Source organism: Lates calcarifer, linkage group LG21 (genome assembly GCF_001640805.2).
Source record: "Lates calcarifer isolate ASB-BC8 linkage group LG21, TLL_Latcal_v3, whole genome shotgun sequence".
Taxonomy (NCBI): domain Eukaryota; kingdom Metazoa; phylum Chordata; class Actinopteri; family Centropomidae; genus Lates; species Lates calcarifer.
Window position 1 is genome coordinate 14,949,825 of NC_066853.1, and position 21,891 is coordinate 14,971,715.

General features: G+C 39.1%; 3 protein-coding genes across 3 annotated transcripts in view; 1 reads left to right on the top strand and 2 right to left on the bottom strand.

The window, feature by feature from the left end:
- The first annotated feature begins 5,830 nt into the window (after positions 1 to 5,830).
- LOC108899774 (heat shock cognate 71 kDa protein) lies at positions 5,831 to 11,127 on the top strand. The gene is made up of 9 exons (XM_018700416.2): positions 5,831 to 6,005; positions 7,824 to 8,033; positions 8,112 to 8,317; positions 8,589 to 8,741; positions 8,984 to 9,539; positions 9,638 to 9,840; positions 9,961 to 10,159; positions 10,268 to 10,500; positions 10,629 to 11,127. The coding sequence occupies exons 2-9, from the start codon at positions 7,829 to 7,831 to the stop codon at positions 10,824 to 10,826; spliced, it is 1,953 nt and encodes a 650-aa protein (XP_018555932.1). The 5' UTR covers positions 5,831 to 6,005; positions 7,824 to 7,828; the 3' UTR covers positions 10,827 to 11,127.
- A 148-nt stretch (positions 11,128 to 11,275) lies between these two features.
- Positions 11,276 to 14,091, bottom strand: LOC108899775 (lens fiber membrane intrinsic protein). The gene is made up of 4 exons (XM_018700420.2): positions 13,196 to 14,091; positions 12,439 to 12,588; positions 12,228 to 12,362; positions 11,276 to 12,111 (listed from the first exon to the last, which is right to left on the bottom strand). The coding sequence occupies exons 1-4, from the start codon at positions 13,368 to 13,370 to the stop codon at positions 12,050 to 12,052; spliced, it is 522 nt and encodes a 173-aa protein (XP_018555936.1). The 5' UTR covers positions 13,371 to 14,091; the 3' UTR covers positions 11,276 to 12,049.
- A 6,382-nt stretch (positions 14,092 to 20,473) lies between these two features.
- The window catches only part of LOC108899773 (roundabout homolog 2), a 48,121-nt gene continuing 46,703 nt past the window's right edge, over positions 20,474 to 21,891 (bottom strand). Inside the window, exon 26 of the mRNA XM_051065721.1 lies at positions 20,474 to 20,771. Within this exon, the coding sequence (XP_050921678.1) occupies positions 20,760 to 20,771 (12 nt within the window). The 3' untranslated portion in view covers positions 20,474 to 20,759. The remainder of the gene's footprint in view (positions 20,772 to 21,891) is intronic.

Genomic DNA, 21,891 nt, shown 5'->3' on the forward strand with positions numbered 1-21,891 from the left:
TAACCACAGTTGTCAAATAAATACAGTCAAGTACAAAGTACAATATTTCCCTGGAGTATACATGTAAAGTAGCATGAAATGGAAATACTCAAGTAAAGTACAAGTACCACAAAATTAGAGTCCTGGCTTAAAAGTATTTACTTTTCACTAATAGTTGAGGATTTCTTAATCAGCATGCAGTCATTTTACTTTATATTGCTGTTTGATTGATCCATTAAATGAGTTCAATCGAACAATCTGTAATAATTAACCACACTTTCTGGATTTAAATGTCGAAAATTATATTTCCAATCAAGTAATTAAGTCTCAGTAGTTCCAGTGATACTTGTTAACATCCAGCCTGTTTTGGGTTTTATTTGTTGGTTTGAAATAAATAATTGTGATGTTATATGTCTGCAGTTTAGTTGTATTATTAATGTGATGCTATTGATTTAAGCTGAGAGGTTGTTTTTGGTTTTTTAGATTGTTCTAGCTCTCTAGAAGGTCATATGGAAAACTGCACTACAGGAGGTGGTAGCTGCAGCATATTATTCAAAAATGCTGTCTCACCTTTTGGGTTGCCATTACTTTGTGTCTCAAATTTCAAAGCCAAAATTGTGTAATCAATAATGTGCTTACATCATGCGTAAGCTATCGGAATAGGGATGTTTTACCAGCGGAGCATCAGACTGATTCTGACTTTGTCTCCTCTTGATGCTATATTTACATCAGTCAACTTTAAACTAATGCAGTAATGCATTAGCAATCATCTCACAACTGATGTAACTTTATATGATGATAAAACTTAATGGCTGAGAATGATGTTACGCAGTGGAAAAACACTTGGTTTCTGTCCTGGGTATGGGTAAAGAGAGCGTTGCATAGGAAACTGTAATGTATGCATACAAACAATGTTTCAAGTAACAATTTTTCATATGCCTTTGAAAGAACAGGATCAGTGATCTGATCACAAGTTGTCTCTTTTGAGATCTTTAGATGCAATAAAAGACTCACCATTGTCCCTCAGAGTTTTGTAATGGATCAGTTTTTGTTATGACCTCAGGCTGTAAACTGTAAATAGAAAATTTCAGAGCCATTTTGTACAGTCTGCAAGTAAAAGACACACCTATCTGAGAGATATCCAGAGTCTTTTGTGAAGCATCATGACACGAAAGGGACTTCTGAGTAACTTAGGTCCCTAAAGAGTGCCACCACAATACACTGTGAGGGTACAGCCTGAAAACAGTGCCTGTTGGATTACTTTAGACGTATCAGATGTCAAATGCCAGTTTTAATCTCCCCTTTGTTGTCTAAATAGCCATTTGTCTGCAAGCAATGCCATCAGTGCTACTGAGGGGCTTGGATCCACACGCAGTCAATGTGGTCACCCTGGGGAAACACTGATACTAACCCGGTACTGTCCTGTGGCACATATAGGTCAGGTCCCAAGATCAAAAACACAAATGTTCTGTATTGAAACAGACAAGATAAAGTTAGTGTTGGCTACAAGCCTTTTAAATGTGCTCTTTGAAGAATCCAGATCCCGATGGCTCAGCTTGAACGTGAAAATTGCTGACTTTGATTTTGGCAGAGAAGAGATGGAGTTTGAAAGTGAACTGAACCTCAGTTTGTACCTGATCATCTTTTCGGTTAACAAAATAGGCCGACATGTATGACAATATTTTCGTGGACCAAAGGTAGGATGACACTGTATTGGAGAAACTGTGTTACCTTGGGAAAGAAAGCGTTGCCAAGTAAACCAGGAGCATGCATTGTGAGCTTTGCTGTGACGCATAGATTCTAGGGCCTGGCTTATCACAGATATATCAGTATCAGCGTGTATACATATGTCGGTCAATAAGTGGTAGGAAATTGTAGAGCAGAAATGTCAAAGGTATATTTAGGTCACTCGGAAACGGTGTCACCATCAGGACTAACAACTTTGTATTTCAAATGTAAAATGTCTTGTTCATGTCTGGGTTATAATTCTGTGATAACCAAATGTACTTTTTGTAAAACAAATTTAATAACCAAACTTTAATTAGTGATTGCAAACTGTTGGACAGAGCCAGGCTAGCTGTTCCCTCGTTTGCGGTCTTTGTGTTTAAGCTAATCTAATCAGCTGCTGAGTGTATTTACAATAATGATATCAAACTACTCACATGAGAATTTTTTAAAATCAATAATGCTTGTTTATATGACTTGACTTTTTGTTGAAAAATGAATATCAGGTGATATATTATCCTATTTTTAAAAGCTTTGATACATTATTATTGATATTGGTAACAATCCCAAATATAATGGATTTATTAATGATTAAAATATTTACTAATGCTTTATAGATCAAATACAATTTTTTGGGAAAATCCTCTAGTATGTATTTTAGTATTTACTATATAGATCTCCCAAATTTGTACTATTTTTTTTAAACTACTTTTACACTCATATCAATAGCTAGTGAAACTCTATGTATAAGTTGATAAAATCATCATTAGTCTGCAGCTATAAATCTAATAAGATATAAATAAATTATAAATAAATTTTGGTCCAGATGTCCTGCAATCTTTTTCCAGATGATGAGTAGTCAAACAGTCCACTGAAGCAAAGTGTTGTGCTAGAGGATTTTCCACAACTTGGAAACCCAAACCCAAACGTGTAGACATGGATTTAATGTCTTGAGGTTGAGCTTGGATGTAAAAACATGGTAAACTTTGCATTTGTAACTAAAATGATCTCAGCTCAGAGTCTACTTACAAGCTTTTTAAGTTTTCATCCTCATATTATGGTCTTCATTTAGTGAATGGAGCTGGCTCAGGAGTTAACACATGAAAAACAAATAGTCACATATCCACTTGTTTTAGATTGTTTTGTGTTTGGAGGTTCATTCTTGACCTTAGGAACAAATATGGCTCAATGGAAATTCTAAACTCAAGGTTCACTTTCTTATTTTGGTCATATATATACAGTTCCAAAAGGCCAAGAATCAACTTCCAGGCTTCCAGGCTTAGGCTTGGATTGGGCTTGAAGTTGTAAATACTTTGTTGTATACATTTGTAAATCCACAAAATGCTGCAATGGTTGTTAACTGACACTTTTGAAGCAATGCTTTCCTTTTTTCCATTATGACAAAAGTATGACAAAGTCATTGATTGTGATGTCCCTCTATTGTTGTTAAACTCCCATATTGTTCTGTTTATTTCCAGTATAGAGTGGTGTCCTCCATTTGCCACATGACTGAGCTGCACTTCATCAATGTGCATCTCTCTCCCTTGTCTGCAACAATGCCAGACAACTGTGTACAACCTCATGTGAATGTGACTTCATACACTGTGTGTGTGAATAAAGGTATGTATGGATGTTTACATTGAAAACAAGAATGATGGTCATATAAGTTTCAGGGGACAAAACAAGTGTTTTGTTTCTATAGGGCTGTTCAATGGTGCATCCAATAAAGGGACTCTAAGGAACGCTACAGTGAAAAGTATCATTCATTAACACCTTAAATTACAAGGTCATGGTGATAAACTGTTGTTTTCAATCAGACGTTTTTATCACCACTGTAAGTAAACAAAATGGAGTTGTCTGCATTTGATTTCAGCCTTACCCTGTGCAGATGTGTAACGTCCCAAGAATTCAAAAGTTGACAATCAAGTACAGCTGGTAGGCCTGGTGCCATCATAAATTAAGATGTGTGGCCCTGTCACTTTACAAAATGTATTTCATCATTTACACTTGACTTAACTGACCACTGTGAGCTCAGAAACTGCAAAATTAACATTTTAAACCCACAATATGTAAAAATAAGTGTCATAGGACAATTTGTTTTGTAAAGTGTTAGATTAGTGTTTTCTATGCTTTTACTTCTATTCTGTTTTATATTCACATGTATATACATTTTACATGTTTTCATTGTATAATACTTCTATCTAAACTTCTCTTATCTGATCTCTCATTTCCTTCCTTTTTTTTGTCTGTTGTTCCTTTGCAGGGTCAAATTAACCAGAGAGAATTGAATTGTTCAGTTTAACCTTACAATAGATTTCTTTTCAACGCCTATTGACTGTAATTAGACCATGCGGTAGGCTGAATCACACTCTCGAACACATGTAACACCTGAGCTGTATCATAACATGTTGTGACAGTAGCTTAGGAGGATCCCTCTTTTTTTTTTTAAAGGTCGCGTCAGGACACAACTCTTGTATGAACTGTACTGCAAATGGTAAACCAATCCCAGTATTTGTTATAAAACATGACAATCTGTGACCCACTTGTTTTTTTTTTTTTAGAAATACACCCTGACCTCAGTATCTATTCCCACATTATTATTTGGTGTTTCTTGACAGACTGTGTATTTTAGAGGTATTAACCTACGTATCAGTGTCCTTGGTACTTCTAAAATGACTCACTGGCACTTATAGCCAGTGAGTCAAAAGCTTTTGCTTTTGCTGACTGCAAACAGTTATACAACCCTTGAATTCTCCTTTTTCTGTGGCAGAAGAAAGCTTCTGATTCTTTATTCAAACCAAATCCAGGTGCCCTCAATTCAACCCTTCTTGGATACCCTTTTACTCAAGTAAAATTAACTGTGCCACAATGTAAAATATAGGCCACTCCATTACAAGTCATGCATTCAAAATCTTGAGTGTTTCATGGGTTATAGGTTTATATAATTGATGTAAGCAGCATTTTAATCTTGTAGCTGGTTGAAGCTAATTTTAACTACTTTACATACTGTTGGGGACTATAAGATAATAACAATAATCATATTCACTATAAACTCATTATATGTTTTATATGTAAAATCTTGACCTGTGAAGTAGCTGTAGATGTCAGATAAATCTAGTGGAGTTTTGTGCTCTTACAGTATGTGGCATATTCCCAAATTAACGTTTTTAATCTAAGTACCACACAGCAAATCTGGGTGTAATGTAGGACTCAACAATATGACAATATTACACATTAACAGAAAGCCACAGGAAATGAGGATCATTGGCACCCAACAACTCATTTTTGCCCTGGGCCCCACAGATTATTCCAGCAATGGGATTTTGGGAGTGTTTCAGGAACCACTGGAAAAAGCCTTAGATCTCTCTGCTACTAGCTGGTCTCTGAAAAGCAAGACTAAGAATGTGACATTTTTTGTAATTATCCAGTGTCTGCAAGTCATTGCTAGAAGCCACACTTTAATTGAACATATCCCATATTACCATGGATGAGTTACCAAACGGGCCCCTGACCTCTTGAGCCTACCAGGCACAGGCCCAGGGACCCGAGAGATCAGGAGACCCCCTGGGCCAGAACCTCTGCATGAACTGACTGATTCTTTATATGGAGCTCAGTCAAAAGACACAAAATGGCAGAGACACAAAACAACCAAACTATGATGCAAAAATACCAAAAACAGTCAAAACAATCAAAAGTTGCTAAATGGCCATTAAAAGACATAAAAGAACTACAGAGAGATGAAAAATGAACCTAAGTGTGACAGTGACACTCAAAACTATCACGGAGACAAAAATTAATACAAAGTGATGCAAAAGAGAGACAACAGGTCCACAAAGAGAAAAACAATCAGCATAGAGAGGCTCAAAACGACCTCAACAAGATGAAAAATAATCATGAAGAAGAGACAAAGTTTCAGCCTAGGGTTCCTATGTGGAGGGAGGCGGGGTTTACATGTGCACAGGAGACCATTTTCTCATAATCCCGTCTGTGCATATTCCTGGTAGCAACTGCTTTGGAAATCTGCAGAAACATTTTTTTATTGGACCACTGAGAGAGTGATGGGAGAGGATTGGCCGGCCTCGCTCCTCCTGTGTTCTAGAGAGTTCTGAGTGGGAATGTTGTAGAGGAGGCGCGGCCGCTCCCACACACCGTCTGACAGCGGGGATCAGGGACCCGTCACACCCGAGAGAGACAGAGAAAGAGAGGGAGGCAGAGTCGCTCCGGGAGAAGCCAGTCTGCAGTATTAGTTACAGCCACTGTAACTTGAGCCGCTTAAACGACAAATTGTGAATTTGACGAAGGTGAGTATAGCGAGGTGATGGATGCATTGTAACTTTTACTGCACGGATGTGAACAACCACATGAACGTTACATAAACTGTTACTAATTGACGTTAATTAACGTTAACCATCCCACTACGTCATGACTGTTAACGGCCGCTATGTTTATATTATTTAAACTTTAGCTAGCTGACGCTTATTTTTGCTGTCGGTTAATCTGTTAGCTGTTATTCAAACACGGCTGTAACTTGTAACTTAAACCAACTTCTTTTATTAACTGACGCTGTAAACTAACTTACTGTCACGTTATCGTGCGTGTCAACCTATCTGACATTTATTTAACGTGAAAGTTAAATAGATAACATGCCTAACAACAGGTATGAAATGACAAATTTAACACGCTGGCTCCTATCTGCCAAGTCAGACTGCGGTTTGCACTTGAGGTTGGTCTGCACAGTTGCCAAAATGCCGTATAAAGTGATGCACATCTGCAGAGGAGGTTAAATGGCGTCTTGAAAAATTGAGTGCAAGTTACAAGGAAGTGAAAGGAATGGTCCAGAAAGTTCCTAACCTCCTGAAATCAGCGGTGACACGCCCTCCTGTAGTGGAACTGCTGTTGACAGCTGAAGCTTGGATACACTCCCCTGCCCTCAAAGCCAAATTACTTTTATAATTTATAAAAACGTTAACAAAAATGTGGAAACTACAGTTTTGTATTAACAACAATTAACCAGTACCTCTTATTAGTGTTTGTTGTGCAAATTAAAAATACCAGCACTTACTGCAAATGATACTGTAGTTAGTTCATTATTAGGTGCTAGTTCCTGAGTATTTCTGTGTTATGCTATGTTATACTTTTACTCCACTACATTTCAGAGGCATTTCCTCATAGTTAAAATGAAACAGTTGAACTATTATGAAAGTAGTTGCTGATTCATTTCATTCCATTTCCAATCTTATAAACTGATTGATTACAACCAATTGCATCATGTCCGATTTGCATTTTGCTCCCTGAATCAATTTTTTTTTTACCACTGTCATGTGCCCTCCCAGGAAACCCCACCACCAGAATGAAAAGCATTTCCTAGATCAGATGTAATAAACCTCCCATGTGGCTTAACATTAGGCTAACGTTACAGTTTATTGAACATCTGCTACTGTAGCAACCATAAACACTGTTCCAAGAAATTACTGCTTACTGAGTCATCTTGGTAACTTTGTTGCTGAGTCACACTAGGAAGAAACCATCAGCTAATTTATCAGATTTTACTCAGCAAATTTGGCAAACAACTAGTAAAAGCAGGTCTAGTTCTACCTCTGATTGGTATTTTATATAAGTATAATTTAATAAAATAGTTGCTTGTTTTGTCTGAAACCTTAAGTTTACACAAGACAAAGAAATACATACAGCGTAGAAGTTGAAAATCAGACAAAGTTTGGCCATTTTTCTTTCATGAAAATGACTTAGACAATGAATCAATGGTCTGATCAACTTATCAGATGGTTATCAGGCTACAGTAAACCTGCCTCCTAGAAAAGGTCCTTGCCTCCCTGTTCTCTGTTGTTGCCATAATAAAGGCAGCCGTTGCCAAGCTGTCAAAAGTGGAAAGGCTTGAAAACAGGTGCCGTGGACCTTCACTTCACTGAGACAGTTTGTTCCCACTTCTGTTTGAGCAGCTCAGAATCTGATAATAGCCTCATTACCCCACGCTACAAATGTGCATCATGGTAGCCACCCACAGTGGTCAGAGAGAGCTTAAGTTACTCATGTGTCATATACCCAGACTTTCAGGTCAGTGCCAGTGTGTGATTAACAGCTAACTACTTTCATATTCTCAGGAGCCATGTCTAAGGGACCAGCAGTCGGCATTGACCTGGGTACTACCTACTCCTGCGTAGGAGTGTTTCAGCACGGCAAAGTGGAAATCATTGCCAACGACCAGGGAAACAGGACCACACCCAGTTATGTAGCTTTCACTGACACTGAGAGGCTGATTGGGGATGCAGCCAAGAACCAGGTGGCACTGAACCCTAACAACACAGTATTTGGTAAGATTTTCTTTCTCTAGACAAATCAAATATGATTAGATGTTTCTGCTTATTAATTGCATTTTCTTTTTTGTTCAGATGCAAAGCGTCTTATCGGACGTCGGTTTGATGATGCCGTTGTCCAGTCTGACATGAAACACTGGCCCTTTACAGTCATTAATGATGCTTCACGCCCCAAAGTAAAAGTGGAGTACAAGGGTGAGACCAAGACCTTCTACCCAGAAGAGATCTCCTCCATGGTGCTGCTTAAAATGAAGGAGATTGCAGAGGCGTACCTTGGCAAGGTGTTTTAGTTTTTTTAAAATACCTTTATACAATCTTTTATTTTTTGAATTTAGAAATGGAGGTCTGCTTGAGCAACACACATTTTAACAGTTAACTTCACTCCCAATATTGTGGCTGCAAGTTGTTGACAGGGTACTTCTCCATTTGTGCTTTAATAGACTAGAGATCTGTCAGCTCTAATTTGACTTAATATGATGAAAATGTGTATTGTTCAAAATGTTATTAAAGTTCCATTAAATGTTGTTATGTGCAATTATTCCCTTTTTGCAGACCATAACAAATGCTGTGGTGACTGTACCTGCCTACTTCAATGACTCTCAGCGCCAGGCCACCAAAGACGCAGGGACCATTTCTGGGCTTAATGTTCTGCGTATCATCAATGAGCCGACTGCTGCTGCTATTGCTTATGGCCTGGACAAAAAGGTACAATTATTCTTAGGCTACAGCTTGATACAGTATGTAATTTGAAGTATTTTTGGAAGTGTTTTTTGTGGAGAGTTGCATGTTATGTTCTCTCTAATAAACTATAAAAATGTTTTGTTTGTTTGACAGTTTTATCTGTGCTTTTGGACTCCTTTTAATATGCTTTTAATATGAGGTTTGAAAAGTTGATGTATCCAAAACTCTTGTCAAGCAGATTACAGTTAAAGTATTTCAAATTCTAGGTTGGATCTGAAAGAAACGTCCTGATCTTTGACCTGGGCGGTGGCACATTTGACGTCTCCATCTTGACCATCGAAGATGGCATCTTTGAGGTGAAGTCCACAGCAGGCGACACGCACTTGGGCGGAGAAGACTTTGATAACCGCATGGTCAACCACTTCATCTCCGAGTTCAAGCGCAAGTACAAGAAAGACATCAGCGACAACAAGAGGGCAGTGCGCCGTCTGCGCACGGCTTGCGAGAGGGCCAAGCGCACCCTGTCGTCCAGCACCCAGGCCAGCATCGAAATCGATTCTCTGTACGAGGGCATCGATTTCTACACCTCCATCACCAGGGCCCGGTTTGAGGAGCTGAATGCAGACCTGTTCCGAGGAACCCTGGAGCCTGTGGAAAAGGCTCTCCGTGACGCCAAGATGGACAAGGCTCAAATCCATGACATTGTCTTGGTGGGAGGCTCCACTCGCATTCCCAAGATCCAGAAGCTTCTGCAGGACTTTTTCAATGGGAAGGACCTCAATAAGAGCATTAACCCTGATGAAGCAGTGGCCTATGGTGCAGGTATGGTTCCTGTTTGGCCATGAATATATATCAGTAACTAACTCATGCTGATAAAAAGCCACACATTTAAACCTCAAATCCACCCATTTGTTGTGCAGCTGTGCAGGCAGCCATCCTGTCAGGCGACAAATCTGAGAATGTGCAGGACCTGCTGCTGCTCGATGTGACCCCCTTGTCTCTGGGCATTGAGACTGCTGGAGGAGTCATGACTGTTCTCATCAAGCGGAACACCACCATCCCCACGAAGCAGACCCAGACTTTTACCACCTATTCAGACAACCAGCCTGGCGTGCTCATTCAAGTATGACCACCTTCATTTTTTTGTCTGTGTATAGCTTAAAAAAATAGAGTCAATTAGTGTAGAAAAGGCCTTATATTTCAAAGAAATCTTCATTGATGGGTTGACCTGACATATCCACAGGTGTTTGAGGGTGAAAGGGCCATGACCAAGGACAACAACCTCCTGGGGAAATTTGAGCTGATTGGAATCCCCCCCGCTCCCAGAGGGGTTCCTCAGATTGAAGTGACCTTTGATATAGACGCCAACGGCATCATGAACGTGTCTGCAGTTGACAAGAGCACTGGAAAGGAGAACAAGATCACGATCACAAACGACAAAGGTAAGATATAACATAATCACCGTATCTTGAATGTGAAATCAGATGTACAGTATTCAGCCTTGTGTTCATGTGAAAATAAAATGATTCTTTGCTGCCGCTGCTGCTCAGGTCGCCTGAGCAAGGAGGATATTGAGCGTATGGTCCAGGAAGCAGAGAAGTACAAAGCTGAGGATGATGTGCAGAGAGAGAAGGTGGCTGCCAAGAACGGTCTGGAGTCTTACGCCTTCAACATGAAGTCCACAGTGGAGGACGAGAAGCTGAAGGACAAGATCAGCGACGAGGACAAACAGAAGATTCTGGACAAGTGTAACGAGGTCATCAACTGGCTCGACAGAAACCAGGTATGAGTCAGAGGGATAGTCCAGTTTGGTGGTTGCAAGCTTAAGTGTTAAAATGATTGTCAGACTGGCATCAGATTGATACTGAAATTCCCCACCACACCCACACCCCCTTTCTCTCTTTTCTCAAGTCTGCAGAGAAAGATGAATTTGAGCACCAGCAGAAGGAGCTGGAGAAGGTGTGTAACCCCATCATGACCAAGCTGTACCAGGGTGCAGGGGGGATGCCGGGTGGAATGCCAGGAGGGATGCCAGGTGGTTTCCCCGGATCTGGCAGTGCTCCTGGAGGAGGAGCATCCTCAGGCCCCACCATCGAGGAGGTGGACTAAACTAGAGGTTGACCAGACTTGCATGAGTTTGTTGTCTTTCCTCTTTTGAGGTTAGTGTGAAGGGTGAACATGTTCATAATATTGGAATGATCTAAATTCTCATACTCCAGGCTTAGGGCAGCACTTTCACTGTGGCTTTTTTGGATGGCGGCTTCTCCAAGCATCCGTGTTACATTTAGTTAACCCAATTTATGTTTGCAATACTGCAGCATGTTTTTTTTCTTCATAAGCTGATAATGAGGTCACAATGGTTGATATTTACTTTGAAATATGACACTAAATAAAAATGTTTTGCAATTTATACTTAACTTTTCTTTTCCTTTCAGCAGCTACCATGCCATCTTATTCTGCTGTTGATTTTAGGTGTTGAGAGAACAAGAGAGTTGAGAGAAGATCTGGGTTAATACACTTATCTGAGCCTCCTTCAGTTATTACCATTTGATCAAGGGTATAAGCAAACAAGCTAGAGTAAGTGGTGAAGTAAGTGGTATAGTAGGGGCTGTGTGGCCTGAAATGAATACCTGCAGATGCTACTCAGAGTTGATTGAAGGTGCTGCAAACTGCTTTTTGGGTTAAAAAATAATTTAGTCCATATTTTCATGTACAATTAGTATTGTGTCTTTGTAGTAAAAATGCAAATACAACATTGTGTCAGAAAATACAGTATTAGGTAGCTGTAAATGGGACTAAAATGATTTTAATAAGGTTGCAATACAGAGCTTTAAATGCATTTCATTTAATAATTGTTGTCCACTTCATCATGTCCTCAGCTTCTGAAACCAAACTCACACTCTTGTCTGTAACATGTGTTACACTACTCCCTGAGCACATACCTTGTTTTTTCTAGTGAAAGAAGCAGATGATAAGTATTTCATCAAGTGGACTGTCTGATGGTGACTTCAGGCTCACTTAGAGTTTAAACTGGACATTGATGCTGTTGTTGGTAGCAGAGCATGAAATTCAATGATCACGTTATGTGTGCACCACATGAGGACCAATACTGGTACCACAGAGTGTTGTGCACCTCTACAAATGTTATTAATGCAGCGAGACAAAGAAGACAATAAACAAATAATTTTTCTTATTTATTTTGCTTCATTGTCACTATATAGTTTACAGGAAGTGCTAAGAAAATTCATTGGGATATTGGTTCCTCTTGGCTGTATATTATGGACCAGTGCTGGAGTGTGTGTGCATGTGTTTGTGATGAAGTCTTTGGCAGGTCAGCGTGAGTTAGAGTTTCTTGGGCATTCGTGCATCCGATAGGCACACATGTAGAAGATACCTAGAGGAAAGTGATAAGATTATTAAGAAAAAGAAATATGAACTGTAGCGTGAACAACAAAATATGAGCATAACGATGAGGAAAAAGGTGATTTCCACCTGTGGCAAGATGCATACCTGAGAAGAATGTGAGCACCACTGCCACCCAGCCCATTATATAGGACCAGGAGAATCGCCAGCTGCCATAGCGTTTGCCATAGTAGTTCACCGTCACCCCCGTGTAGACAGCCATGGCCAGCAACACAAAGAAGCCTACAAAAAAAAGACAAACGTAGTAAAGAACATCTTTACTACGGGCTTGCGTGTGGTTATTAGGTGAGGAGCTTACAGGAGATGAAGAAGAGGATGCCAGCTGCAAATGTCTTGTCAAACCCATCAAAGGAGGAGTAGTGGATGAAGGCCATGACGCCTATCACAATGCCAATAAAACAGGCCAGCAGGGAAAGAATCATGAAGGCCCGAGTAGCATCCCAATACGCTGTGGGTGAGAGGAGACAAGGAAAGTCTGAGACCTGAGAGACCAGACGTAGAAGTAGGTCCAGTACTAAATGAAGAATACTGAATGTTTGTTGTTGTTGTTGTTTTTTTTTACCTATTTCATACACCCAACTTGTGTTATGTTTTCATAGGTATTGACGCTTTTCTTCGTCTAGGAGACAGCTCTAGCTTGCCATCTAATGTTTTAAAAATGGCTCAGTACCCCCTTGGTGCATCTAACAAAGGGTAGAGTACTGAAAATGAAACTTGTAGTGCCTAACATGTATGAATGAAGCAGGGATATCAATTTCTATTGAAAAATCACTTACTTTAATGCAGCGAGAGAAATATCTGACGTTTTTGAAAGCTTTGTTGGTAACATTTACATGACAGTAACATAAATTTCCAACTTATTTGCACTTGAATCTGCACTCGAAACATCCCCCTCCCAAAAAAAAAAAAAAAAAAATTCCCAAAGGGAAGTAACCTCAGTGCTGACCAGGGTTAGTGCTGAGGTCACAGACCGATTGTCAGTGAATTAATAAATATAAATGAGGATCTGCCTGCCCGTACACATGCAGTGGGTGGAAGACGCAGAGGAGTCTTACCAATACTGTCTGTGTGTGTCATGCATTTCCCGGGCACACAGTACCGCCACAGGCCCTGGTGCATATAATTGCTGGAGTGACGGTACTGCATCCAGTAGTCAGTTGCCGTGGAGACAATGAGGAGTATGTTCCCAACTCCGGCACAGAACAAGCCACCTCCCATGAAGCTGTACATCCTGAAGAAAAACACTGACTGACACACGGAGAGAAAGAAAGAAAACAGTGCAGGTCAGGGCCCCTCATCACATCTGGCCCCTGCTGTGCCAATTATAGTGGGTACTTCCTGTTTCAGAGCACAGCACTAGATATGAATAAAACAATATCCAAATAAATTCAGCAGGATGCTACAAATGTTATGTTGGAGCAGGACAGATCTAACTATAGAAACTTCAGTCATTAGCAAGTCATCAACCTTTATCACTACCACACTGAGAGGTGGGTCCATCTTAAAAATCTTTTTGTGCTGATGAACATTTTTCAAACCCACACATATTAATGTTAAATTCTATCAAGATCACAGTGTTTCTAAAGGTATCACACATGGGACGCTTAATCAGAAAGACTAAAGCAATGTGCAAGATGGAATATTTTCTACAGCTAGATTCGGTGATGTGAAAACATGGTATCTTGTTTGAATATTTTATAAAAAGTGGGGTTTTCCACTCTTATTTTAAAGCTGTTTTAAGCTAAAATCCATGTTCAAGTGGTTAACCACCAAATGCAGAAAATAATCGCTTTTTACCGTTGTAAAATACAGAATATCGCACAGGTGTGCATATGGCACTTCACACATGATGTCTTTGTATTGATTACATACCTTTATCTTTTATTCCCTTCAGAAAAAGTCAGAGATTCCAATATTTCGGGTTGCCAAAGCACAGAGGAGCCCAATATTGCCTGGGTGCAGGAAGTTTTGTTTGTGCATAGGAAACCAAGCGAACAAACGGGCCGATGGAACAATGGGGCATGCTGAGCCACGACCAATCACAGAGGATGAGTTTTGTGTTTTAGGGAATCTGCTGAAAATACAAAACTGTTAAAGCGCTGCGCACATCTCAGTAATACTGATGACACAGGGCTTTTAATTCACAATGCTGCAGAACCACACACAGTAAACTCGAAGCCTGAAATAGGCTCAGCCATAGTATTGTAGAAAAACCATTTAACAGATTATTTTTAAATAGTAAAAATGTAGTAACTGTCATTTTGGGTTATGTTTCAGTTGATGTGTTTTGGTTAAATCCCTCTGGTAAAGCAACATTATTTTCAGTAAATATCAGCTCATTTCTGCCTTTAAATACAAATCTATGCGCCAGCTTGTGTATACATATCTGTAATTCAAGTTATGCAATGTGGTCATCTACATAAAATAAATCAAACATTTCTTTTTTTTCCAGGCATGTTATAAATGAAGAAGAATCTGCACCCCCTACAATGTGCTTTTAATGTCTTTCCATCCCTCATAATAACTGTGGAAAGACAAATTGTGGGTTCATCCATCAATTTTACGTCTACTCTCATATTTTCAAGTCCCCATCATTTAATTGCCACAGCCAGAGGAATTCATTTAATAACTGCTCAGACGTTTATAGAATAAAACGCGTAATTTTGAACTCAAACACAGCCAACAGCGCAAATTCACAGGACACGATACATACGGTTAAAACTTGGCGGAGCACAGTGTGATGAGCTGGCAGGTGGGTGGCAAATAGAGTTGTGGGTTTGTACAGTTTGGCTGAGGAAGCTGCGATAAAAAGTGATTTATCTTTGTTGTGGCGTCTTGTAGAGAGAGTGGGAGCTGAAAGAGGGCCAGAAATTAGTATTTAATTCGCTCACTGTATACAAAGAGGTGTTTGCTCTTAAAAGAATCGGGGAGGAAAAAATAGAAGAGTTTTGAATTAAGGACATGTTCACAGCTATCGATACATTAGACCTGATTCATAATTAAGAGTTTCTCCAAAAAAAGACTGGAAACCATCATCAGCTCATAAAAGCCAGGTGTGTCTGCTGATTACTCAGTTGTGTCAATCAGAGTCAACTTTATTGGCCACATATTTTGACACACACATGAAGGAATTTAAGCCCAGTTCTCAGTGAAACAAGTTACAGGACAGTACTGATACAAACAAAATTCTAAACATTTAGCTAAACAGAAGTGGGTTAATATATATGTATGCGTATGTACTGTCTGCTAAAACATTACAATTAGAATTTCAGTTCCTCTGAACCTTTTAGATGAGTGTTCAGATATTTATTTTTATATTTCTATGTGCTAATTACTGTCACTTTGGTCTCCTTGTTGAGATCACTTCTCACTGATATTTGTTGATGTTCAGTAACCCTTTTTAACAGGACATTTTGACGTGTCACAGTTGGAACAGCACAGGTTTAATTTCACAAAAGTCCATGTAGCTGCCTCAGGTTCAGGGTCCAGACAAGGCATACCGTCATGGCTAATTGCAGTAATTAGATGTAGCCGTGCGACCAGTGTTTTTTCCAGCATGGATTCACTGGATGGCAGAGTTTACAGATGCAGTGGAAACACAAGCCTATAGGTCTTATTTGTTTGTTTATTTCAGTTCAATTAAGAATAAAAAGTATTTTCAAAACAGTTTTGGAATTGTACCCAGAGGTGCGAAAGAATGACTAATGTGTGAACATATGTGTGTGGTTGGAAATCCACACACAATAAACAGTTGCCTCTTCATTTACAGCTTCCTAATAAGGTCATTGTTTATGTTGTTATCTAGAGGATAAAAACTAACTGTTAGAGCTATAAAAGTGGAAGCAGTTTTCCTCAGAGGCCAAATATTTTGGTTGGAGGGCTGGATTTGTTTACCACTGGTTCACTGGGAGATATGAACAGAGCAGAGAATCATTATTAGTAACACCTGTGTTTTTCCTGCTACGACAGGTCAAAATGTCTGCCGGAAACAGGCTTATCATACAAACTTGTCAGGCCTGTGACATCGTCAGCCTAATTGATGCAACTGACCAATTAGCTGATGCCCTTGTCATAAATCATCTGTTGTTTCCTGACATCTTTTCATGCTCCTGATGGTGGTTTTAATGTGAACCCTGACACAGCCTAAACCTCTCTGTCCGTTTTTATTATAAATATCTGTGGATCTCCTGCTAATTTACATTTAATTTCCCACTGTGTGTCACTGGGCGTCACAGTCACAGTCATCCTGCTTGTCATGACCACTAGGTGGTGCCTTTTATTTAGTCTTGCAGGAAAGATTGCATTTACCTGATATGAATAGGTTATATCTCACCCCAAATAATGTTTTCCCTTTTTTAGTCTTCCTTTACTGATGAATAATGCAGTATTGAGGCTTAAAACAATTTTTATTTGCCGCTGCATTGTATTAAATTACATTTTTGACTACTTATTCATTTTCTTGTTTATTCTGATTTATACAAGTTTAACTTAATTTTCTCTTCCTCTCTCTGTCTTTTAATCCTATGTATCTTTTATATCACCATGTGTTTCCTCTATATCCTGTATGGCTTTTTATGTCTTATGTAAAGCACTTTTTTATTAATAGGGATTTACAAATAGTTTTCCCTCCATTCCTTATTCATTTTGTACATGTACTTGATGAGTTTACTGATTTCACACACACCGTCAGGTACTGATGAACACCTGTAGACTCAGTAGGGATACAACATCTTGGTTAACTGTCAATGTTTAGGTTTTGTTTTGGTATTGGACAGGTTTGTGTCGTGGCAGAAGTGGACGTTTCAGTCTTTTACTGACTAGTTCTACCTTTCTATTTTGACCTCTTGGCTCATTTTCCCACTAGTTTTGATGAACTCAATCACAGCACACAGTGAAGTCTTAGAGCTGATTCTTGTTGGTGGGAGACATGTTGTAACTGGTTCTTATTGGTTATGTTAGTTAAATGTTGGTTTGGTAATGCTTTTTTTAATAGGTCACTTATTTCCTAATAAGAAAGAGCTATGCAATTTGTTCCTAACTGCAGGGAGAACAGAGACAAAGTTCTGACACTGTCATTTTAGTTACATTGACTTTATTATTGACTTCCAGATGAATTTCCAGGGTAGTAATTGCTCCATTTAAATCCTAGTTACTTTACTCATTCATTTATTATTGGAAACTTGAAATGGATGTTTATTTGGAGACATATTTCACATTCTGCATGTGTAGCTCCCCTGCTATTCTCTGAGTAAAAGCCTCAAGGTTGTACTGGAAGTGTACCAACTGATCTCTCTCTATTTTACCTGTAATTAGTACCAAATTATGTGGTTCCTTCCAGGAAACTTCTTAGGAGATTATTTGAAATTAAATTGGAATTCACCGACGTGTTAATAAAGCATTATCCATAATTTTGTCTTTCTAAATTATGGATAATTTGTTCATCATATGCAGATTTTGAGCCCACTTTAAGAGGTTGTTTTCATATTCATTTGCTGAATGGTTTGTTGCTCTGTGCTCACCTTAATTCGGAATTCATTGTGCGTGAGGACAAAATTATTTTTTGACTCCACAACTAGCCAATTGCGGTCTATTGTGCAAGTTGCAGTTTGATGTGGAAAACTTGTAATCTCTGGAGCTCATACACTGAGAATGGACTTTACAGTGAAGTAGGAGACATCTTGTGTCTAGCAGTTAAACTTATGAAATGAGACGTAGTTTGCATACTGATAATGATTTTTTTAAATTTATTCTTTTTTTTTTTTGCGATGGAAAGCAAACTCAAAAACTACAATAGACACACATTATTATTCAAGGCAGATGTTTACATGTCTTAAAAACATGTCTGAGGTGAATCTTTTGAAGTAATATGACAGTTAACATGCAGACTGCACAGTATAAGGTAAAATGGAAAAAAAAAAGCCTGTTGATCCAGTGGAGTACATTTGTGGACACCTGTGAAGTGGCCTCAGTAACAGACTGTGACCAGCTGAGCTGAGCCGTCTGTGTGGTCTGTGTGTGTGTGTGTGTGTGTGTGTGTGTGTGAGGGGGGAGTGGTGTAAACCACAGAGACCCTAATCCACGCTACAGGCCTAAAAGCATAAAATTGTAGAAACCTTCTAAATTGCATCGGATTACCATTATCCTCCTAGCCTGGTGGGACCCAGTGGGTATTTGCCAAAGGCAGTGAAGTCCAACTCGCTTTCCACGCCATCCGACTTCTTTCCTGCCAAAATACTCGAGCACTTCAACTAATAAGAGCTGCGCACAAGAGGCGCATAAGGCAGATGAAGGTGCAGACATGAAGAAAGCCTTTCAAATCCTGCAGTTGTCATGTTTCAGGAGTCGTACTGTGAGATGAAGGTTACCGCCTCTCATTATGCCACACTCACAAACATACCTCCTCACAATACTGCAATCTGAAGAAGACATCAAATCATGCTCAGTATCTTGTATCAGAGAAGTCATTTTAGTGGGAACATGAGATAACAAACTCTGAGGTCATTGAGACCTCAGGGATGTTTGGCTTTGATGGAAAAATATGAGCTCACTCCTCTGTTTTCTTTTTTCCTCTTACTCTCTGTCTTCTCCTCATACACCTGTCGTAGAATGGCATTATTCAACACATGTACATCTACTGTCATATCAGAGAGAAGACAGTTAGCTGTTGTTCATTTTGTTTTTATCACAAATACAGTCATAAAGTTATCTTTAAGGTATAAGTCAAGGCAAATGACTCATCATTCTAAAAATATTTTTTTCTATTTTACATGCTAACAATACCAAGAGCCATGATAGCAGCAGGTACTGAGGCATAGTCATGCTTTGTGTTAAATGCTAACATTAGCGCACCAAAATGCTCATACTGACAATGCTAACAATGCAACATTAGCAGGTGTTGCTAATTAGCACCAAATACAAAGTACAGCTGAGGCTGATTAGGTTTGAGGTGACCTTGAGAAAAATTTGATTTAGCATAATTTATCAGTTTCAATCTCACCACGAATGTACTCTTCACACACTCCACTGATAATGTGGATATACTTCAGATTTTGGTTGTAAAACATGTCATGTCATCCTGTGAGAGCCCTTACGTGTAACTGAATCATTGTAAATCTTGGTAATAGTGATGTTACATTTGTGAACAATCTGATTCTTTTCCATGGCTCTTTGGTACAAACGTAGGAGACAGAGCCGTACTTGGGAGCTGTTTTATTTTACCACTGTGCACAAATTTCACTGTTTGGCCTACATCCACTCCCCTTTACATGAACAGTGAGAGCCAGCCATTCAAAGGAGGGTGACTTCTTTGGACAGAAAATTGAACTAAACTTGAAAAGGCAGCATCATTTGGATGCTCTGCAGGGCTAAATTTGCACGTGATAAATTTGGAATGAGTTGCACTCTTTGCGCCAAAACTCTTTGACCAATGGTGTAACTCCATCAGCCACTCGAGTCAGTCAAACGGGGAAAGGACCTGAGCCATATGATCCAGCTCCCTTCAAAGGACCATAATTCCCATCACTATTTGGTAATACTGCAGTTGTCATCTAGTCTGTAACAGCTCAGCCTCAGGGTTCTGGAGCATTTCATAAATGTCTTCCTCTAACTTTTGACTGAATGTGCTATTTATGAATTATGTGTATTATTGTGTATTATGTGACTAAAGGCATTTGCTGCCCTTCGACAAAAGAAGGAGCAATATATATAATACGATAGTAAATCTAAACTCAAAATATTAATTTGAGAGCATGAAATATTGAATCATATGCTCAAATTATTATTATTTTTTTCTTCAATGAACCTTCCTGGGCTCTGGTCATAAACCACTCGGTGATGCAGTAGATAAAATTCAGGAGATTATTACAGTTAGTTTTGATTAAGACTGGAATGTATGTACTAATTTCATGGTTATCCAACCGTGAATTTTTCACATATTACATACATATACATATCGTACTGACCGACATGCTTTAGCTCATTCACTGTGATTAACACCTGGACAGAAGACATTTTTGTAATAAATGTTTTATTGGTCAGTTTAAAAAGCTTGACAACACACTGGTGACCTACAGGGATACCACAGTACACAGTCACACTGAGATGACAATTAAAAACAGAAACACACACAAACACTACACACATGCACTGACACACACACGCTCACACACACCCACACCAACAAGATGGGTTATTAACAAATTTTCCGCCTCGTATCTTTTCCAATCTGTCATCAAACACGCACACCGTCGTGGTTTCATGGTCAGGAGTAAACAGAAGATACATTCAATAATCTGCTGTACACTGATGTCATAGTTACGTTTACCTCCCATTGTCCTGAAAATATTTTTTCCCCCCAGATCCATATTTAGTAATATATCTGATCACATCTTTTAAAAAACTGCAAATATGTCTATATGTACACAGAGGAAGGGGTGAAGGGAAGATTAAATCATTCAAATAAATTTAAAAAAAGAATAGAAATAGTCTGTGAAAAGGCAGATGGCAAGCCTTGACGCTTTCTTTCCCTTTTGTCTTCAGTTTCTCATAAGATACCATGGCAACAGATTGATGGTTTGCAGAGACGGGAAATCAAAGTGGAGAAGGGAGATCAGCTTCTGTCTACATGAGGTTCTGGAGAGAAAACACACAGCACAGAGAGTAATGGGACAGGTGCAAATGACTGTGGCATTTAAACACAGGTTAGCTACAGAAACAGAAACATGGAGTTTATGTTGCAGATAGTTCCTCAGTTGATCTTCAGAATCTCTACAACACTTTTCTATCAATTGATACACTAGTCAGCTTATAAAGCTAGCAACTTGTGAAATACAGCAAAACATGAAGACAGTTTGAGTCATAGATTTACTGTAAAATGCAATATAATACAGCAAACTGAACTGAGACACTGAATTCAAACCCAAAATGCTCTGTATTATGTACCTTGTTTGACACCCTGCTGTTGCCCATTTCATAATTTATTTATTTAGATTTAGATTTACAGGGTGTACATGTGTATGATCTTAACACTCAGGGATGTTTACAGACATGTGAGTCTTGCAGGTTACCGATACATGGTCACACAAGATAACGGACATATATGAAGACTGCCCTTCGGCTTGCATGCCACCAGGTATGGTATCAGTTCACACCCATCGTTCTCCTCATGTTAATTCTTAAAGTTGGATATCTTGCTGTTCAGCAGCCTGGGCTCTTCCCATTGTTAACTCAGACTATTCCTCCTTCCTCAAATTGATACATTAAACAAACATAAATGTCGTATTTCCAACATCATGTTTTCCATGTGTCCGGTGCTCTTTGACTTAGGTCTTCTTGTGTCTTCTTCTGACTGGAGAATTAGCACTACCAGCTTTTTATCTTGCTGGACCAACTCCTAATATCCACATGACAGTGGTGATAGGAAACACACATTAACTTGCAATTTCCTTCAACGATTTTCTGGAAAATCAGTTAAAATTTTGAGCTAAATTTGGATGGAAACTTGACTAACTCAACGCCCTGCAATTTCCCGTGACTTATGAGCTGACATGTACAGTAAAACTGATATGCACTGGAGAGGAGTGAAAACTGTTTGATAATATTAGCAGTGCCAAAATATAGGTCAGGCTCTAATGCAGCAGAGCAGTAATCCTGCTTTCCTGTGTAGCCAAGATTATAAATCTATTTTGTAAATGTAAAAACACTGATTTCAAAATTAAATTATTGTTCCCTGCACACAATGTCAGTTGTTTTT

Excerpts from the sequence above, each read along its gene's own strand:
- LOC108899774 (XM_018700416.2), top strand. The coding sequence starts at position 7,829 with ATGTCTAAGGGACCAGCAGTCGGCATTGACCTGGGTACTACCTACTCC. Across the intron at positions 8,742-8,983 it reads CTTATGGCCTGGACAAAAAG|GTTGGATCTGAAAGAAACGT; the intron begins GTACAATTATTC and ends TTCAAATTCTAG. Across the intron at positions 9,841-9,960 it reads AGCCTGGCGTGCTCATTCAA|GTGTTTGAGGGTGAAAGGGC; the intron begins GTATGACCACCT and ends ACATATCCACAG.
- LOC108899775 (XM_018700420.2), bottom strand. The coding sequence starts at position 13,370 with ATGTACAGCTTCATGGGAGGTGGCTTGTTCTGTGCCGGAGTTGGGAAC. Across the intron at positions 12,589-13,195 it reads GACACACACAGACAGTATTG|CGTATTGGGATGCTACTCGG; the intron begins GTAAGACTCCTC and ends TCTCACCCACAG. Across the intron at positions 12,112-12,227 it reads GGTGCTCACATTCTTCTCAG|GTATCTTCTACATGTGTGCC; the intron begins GTATGCATCTTG and ends ACTTTCCTCTAG.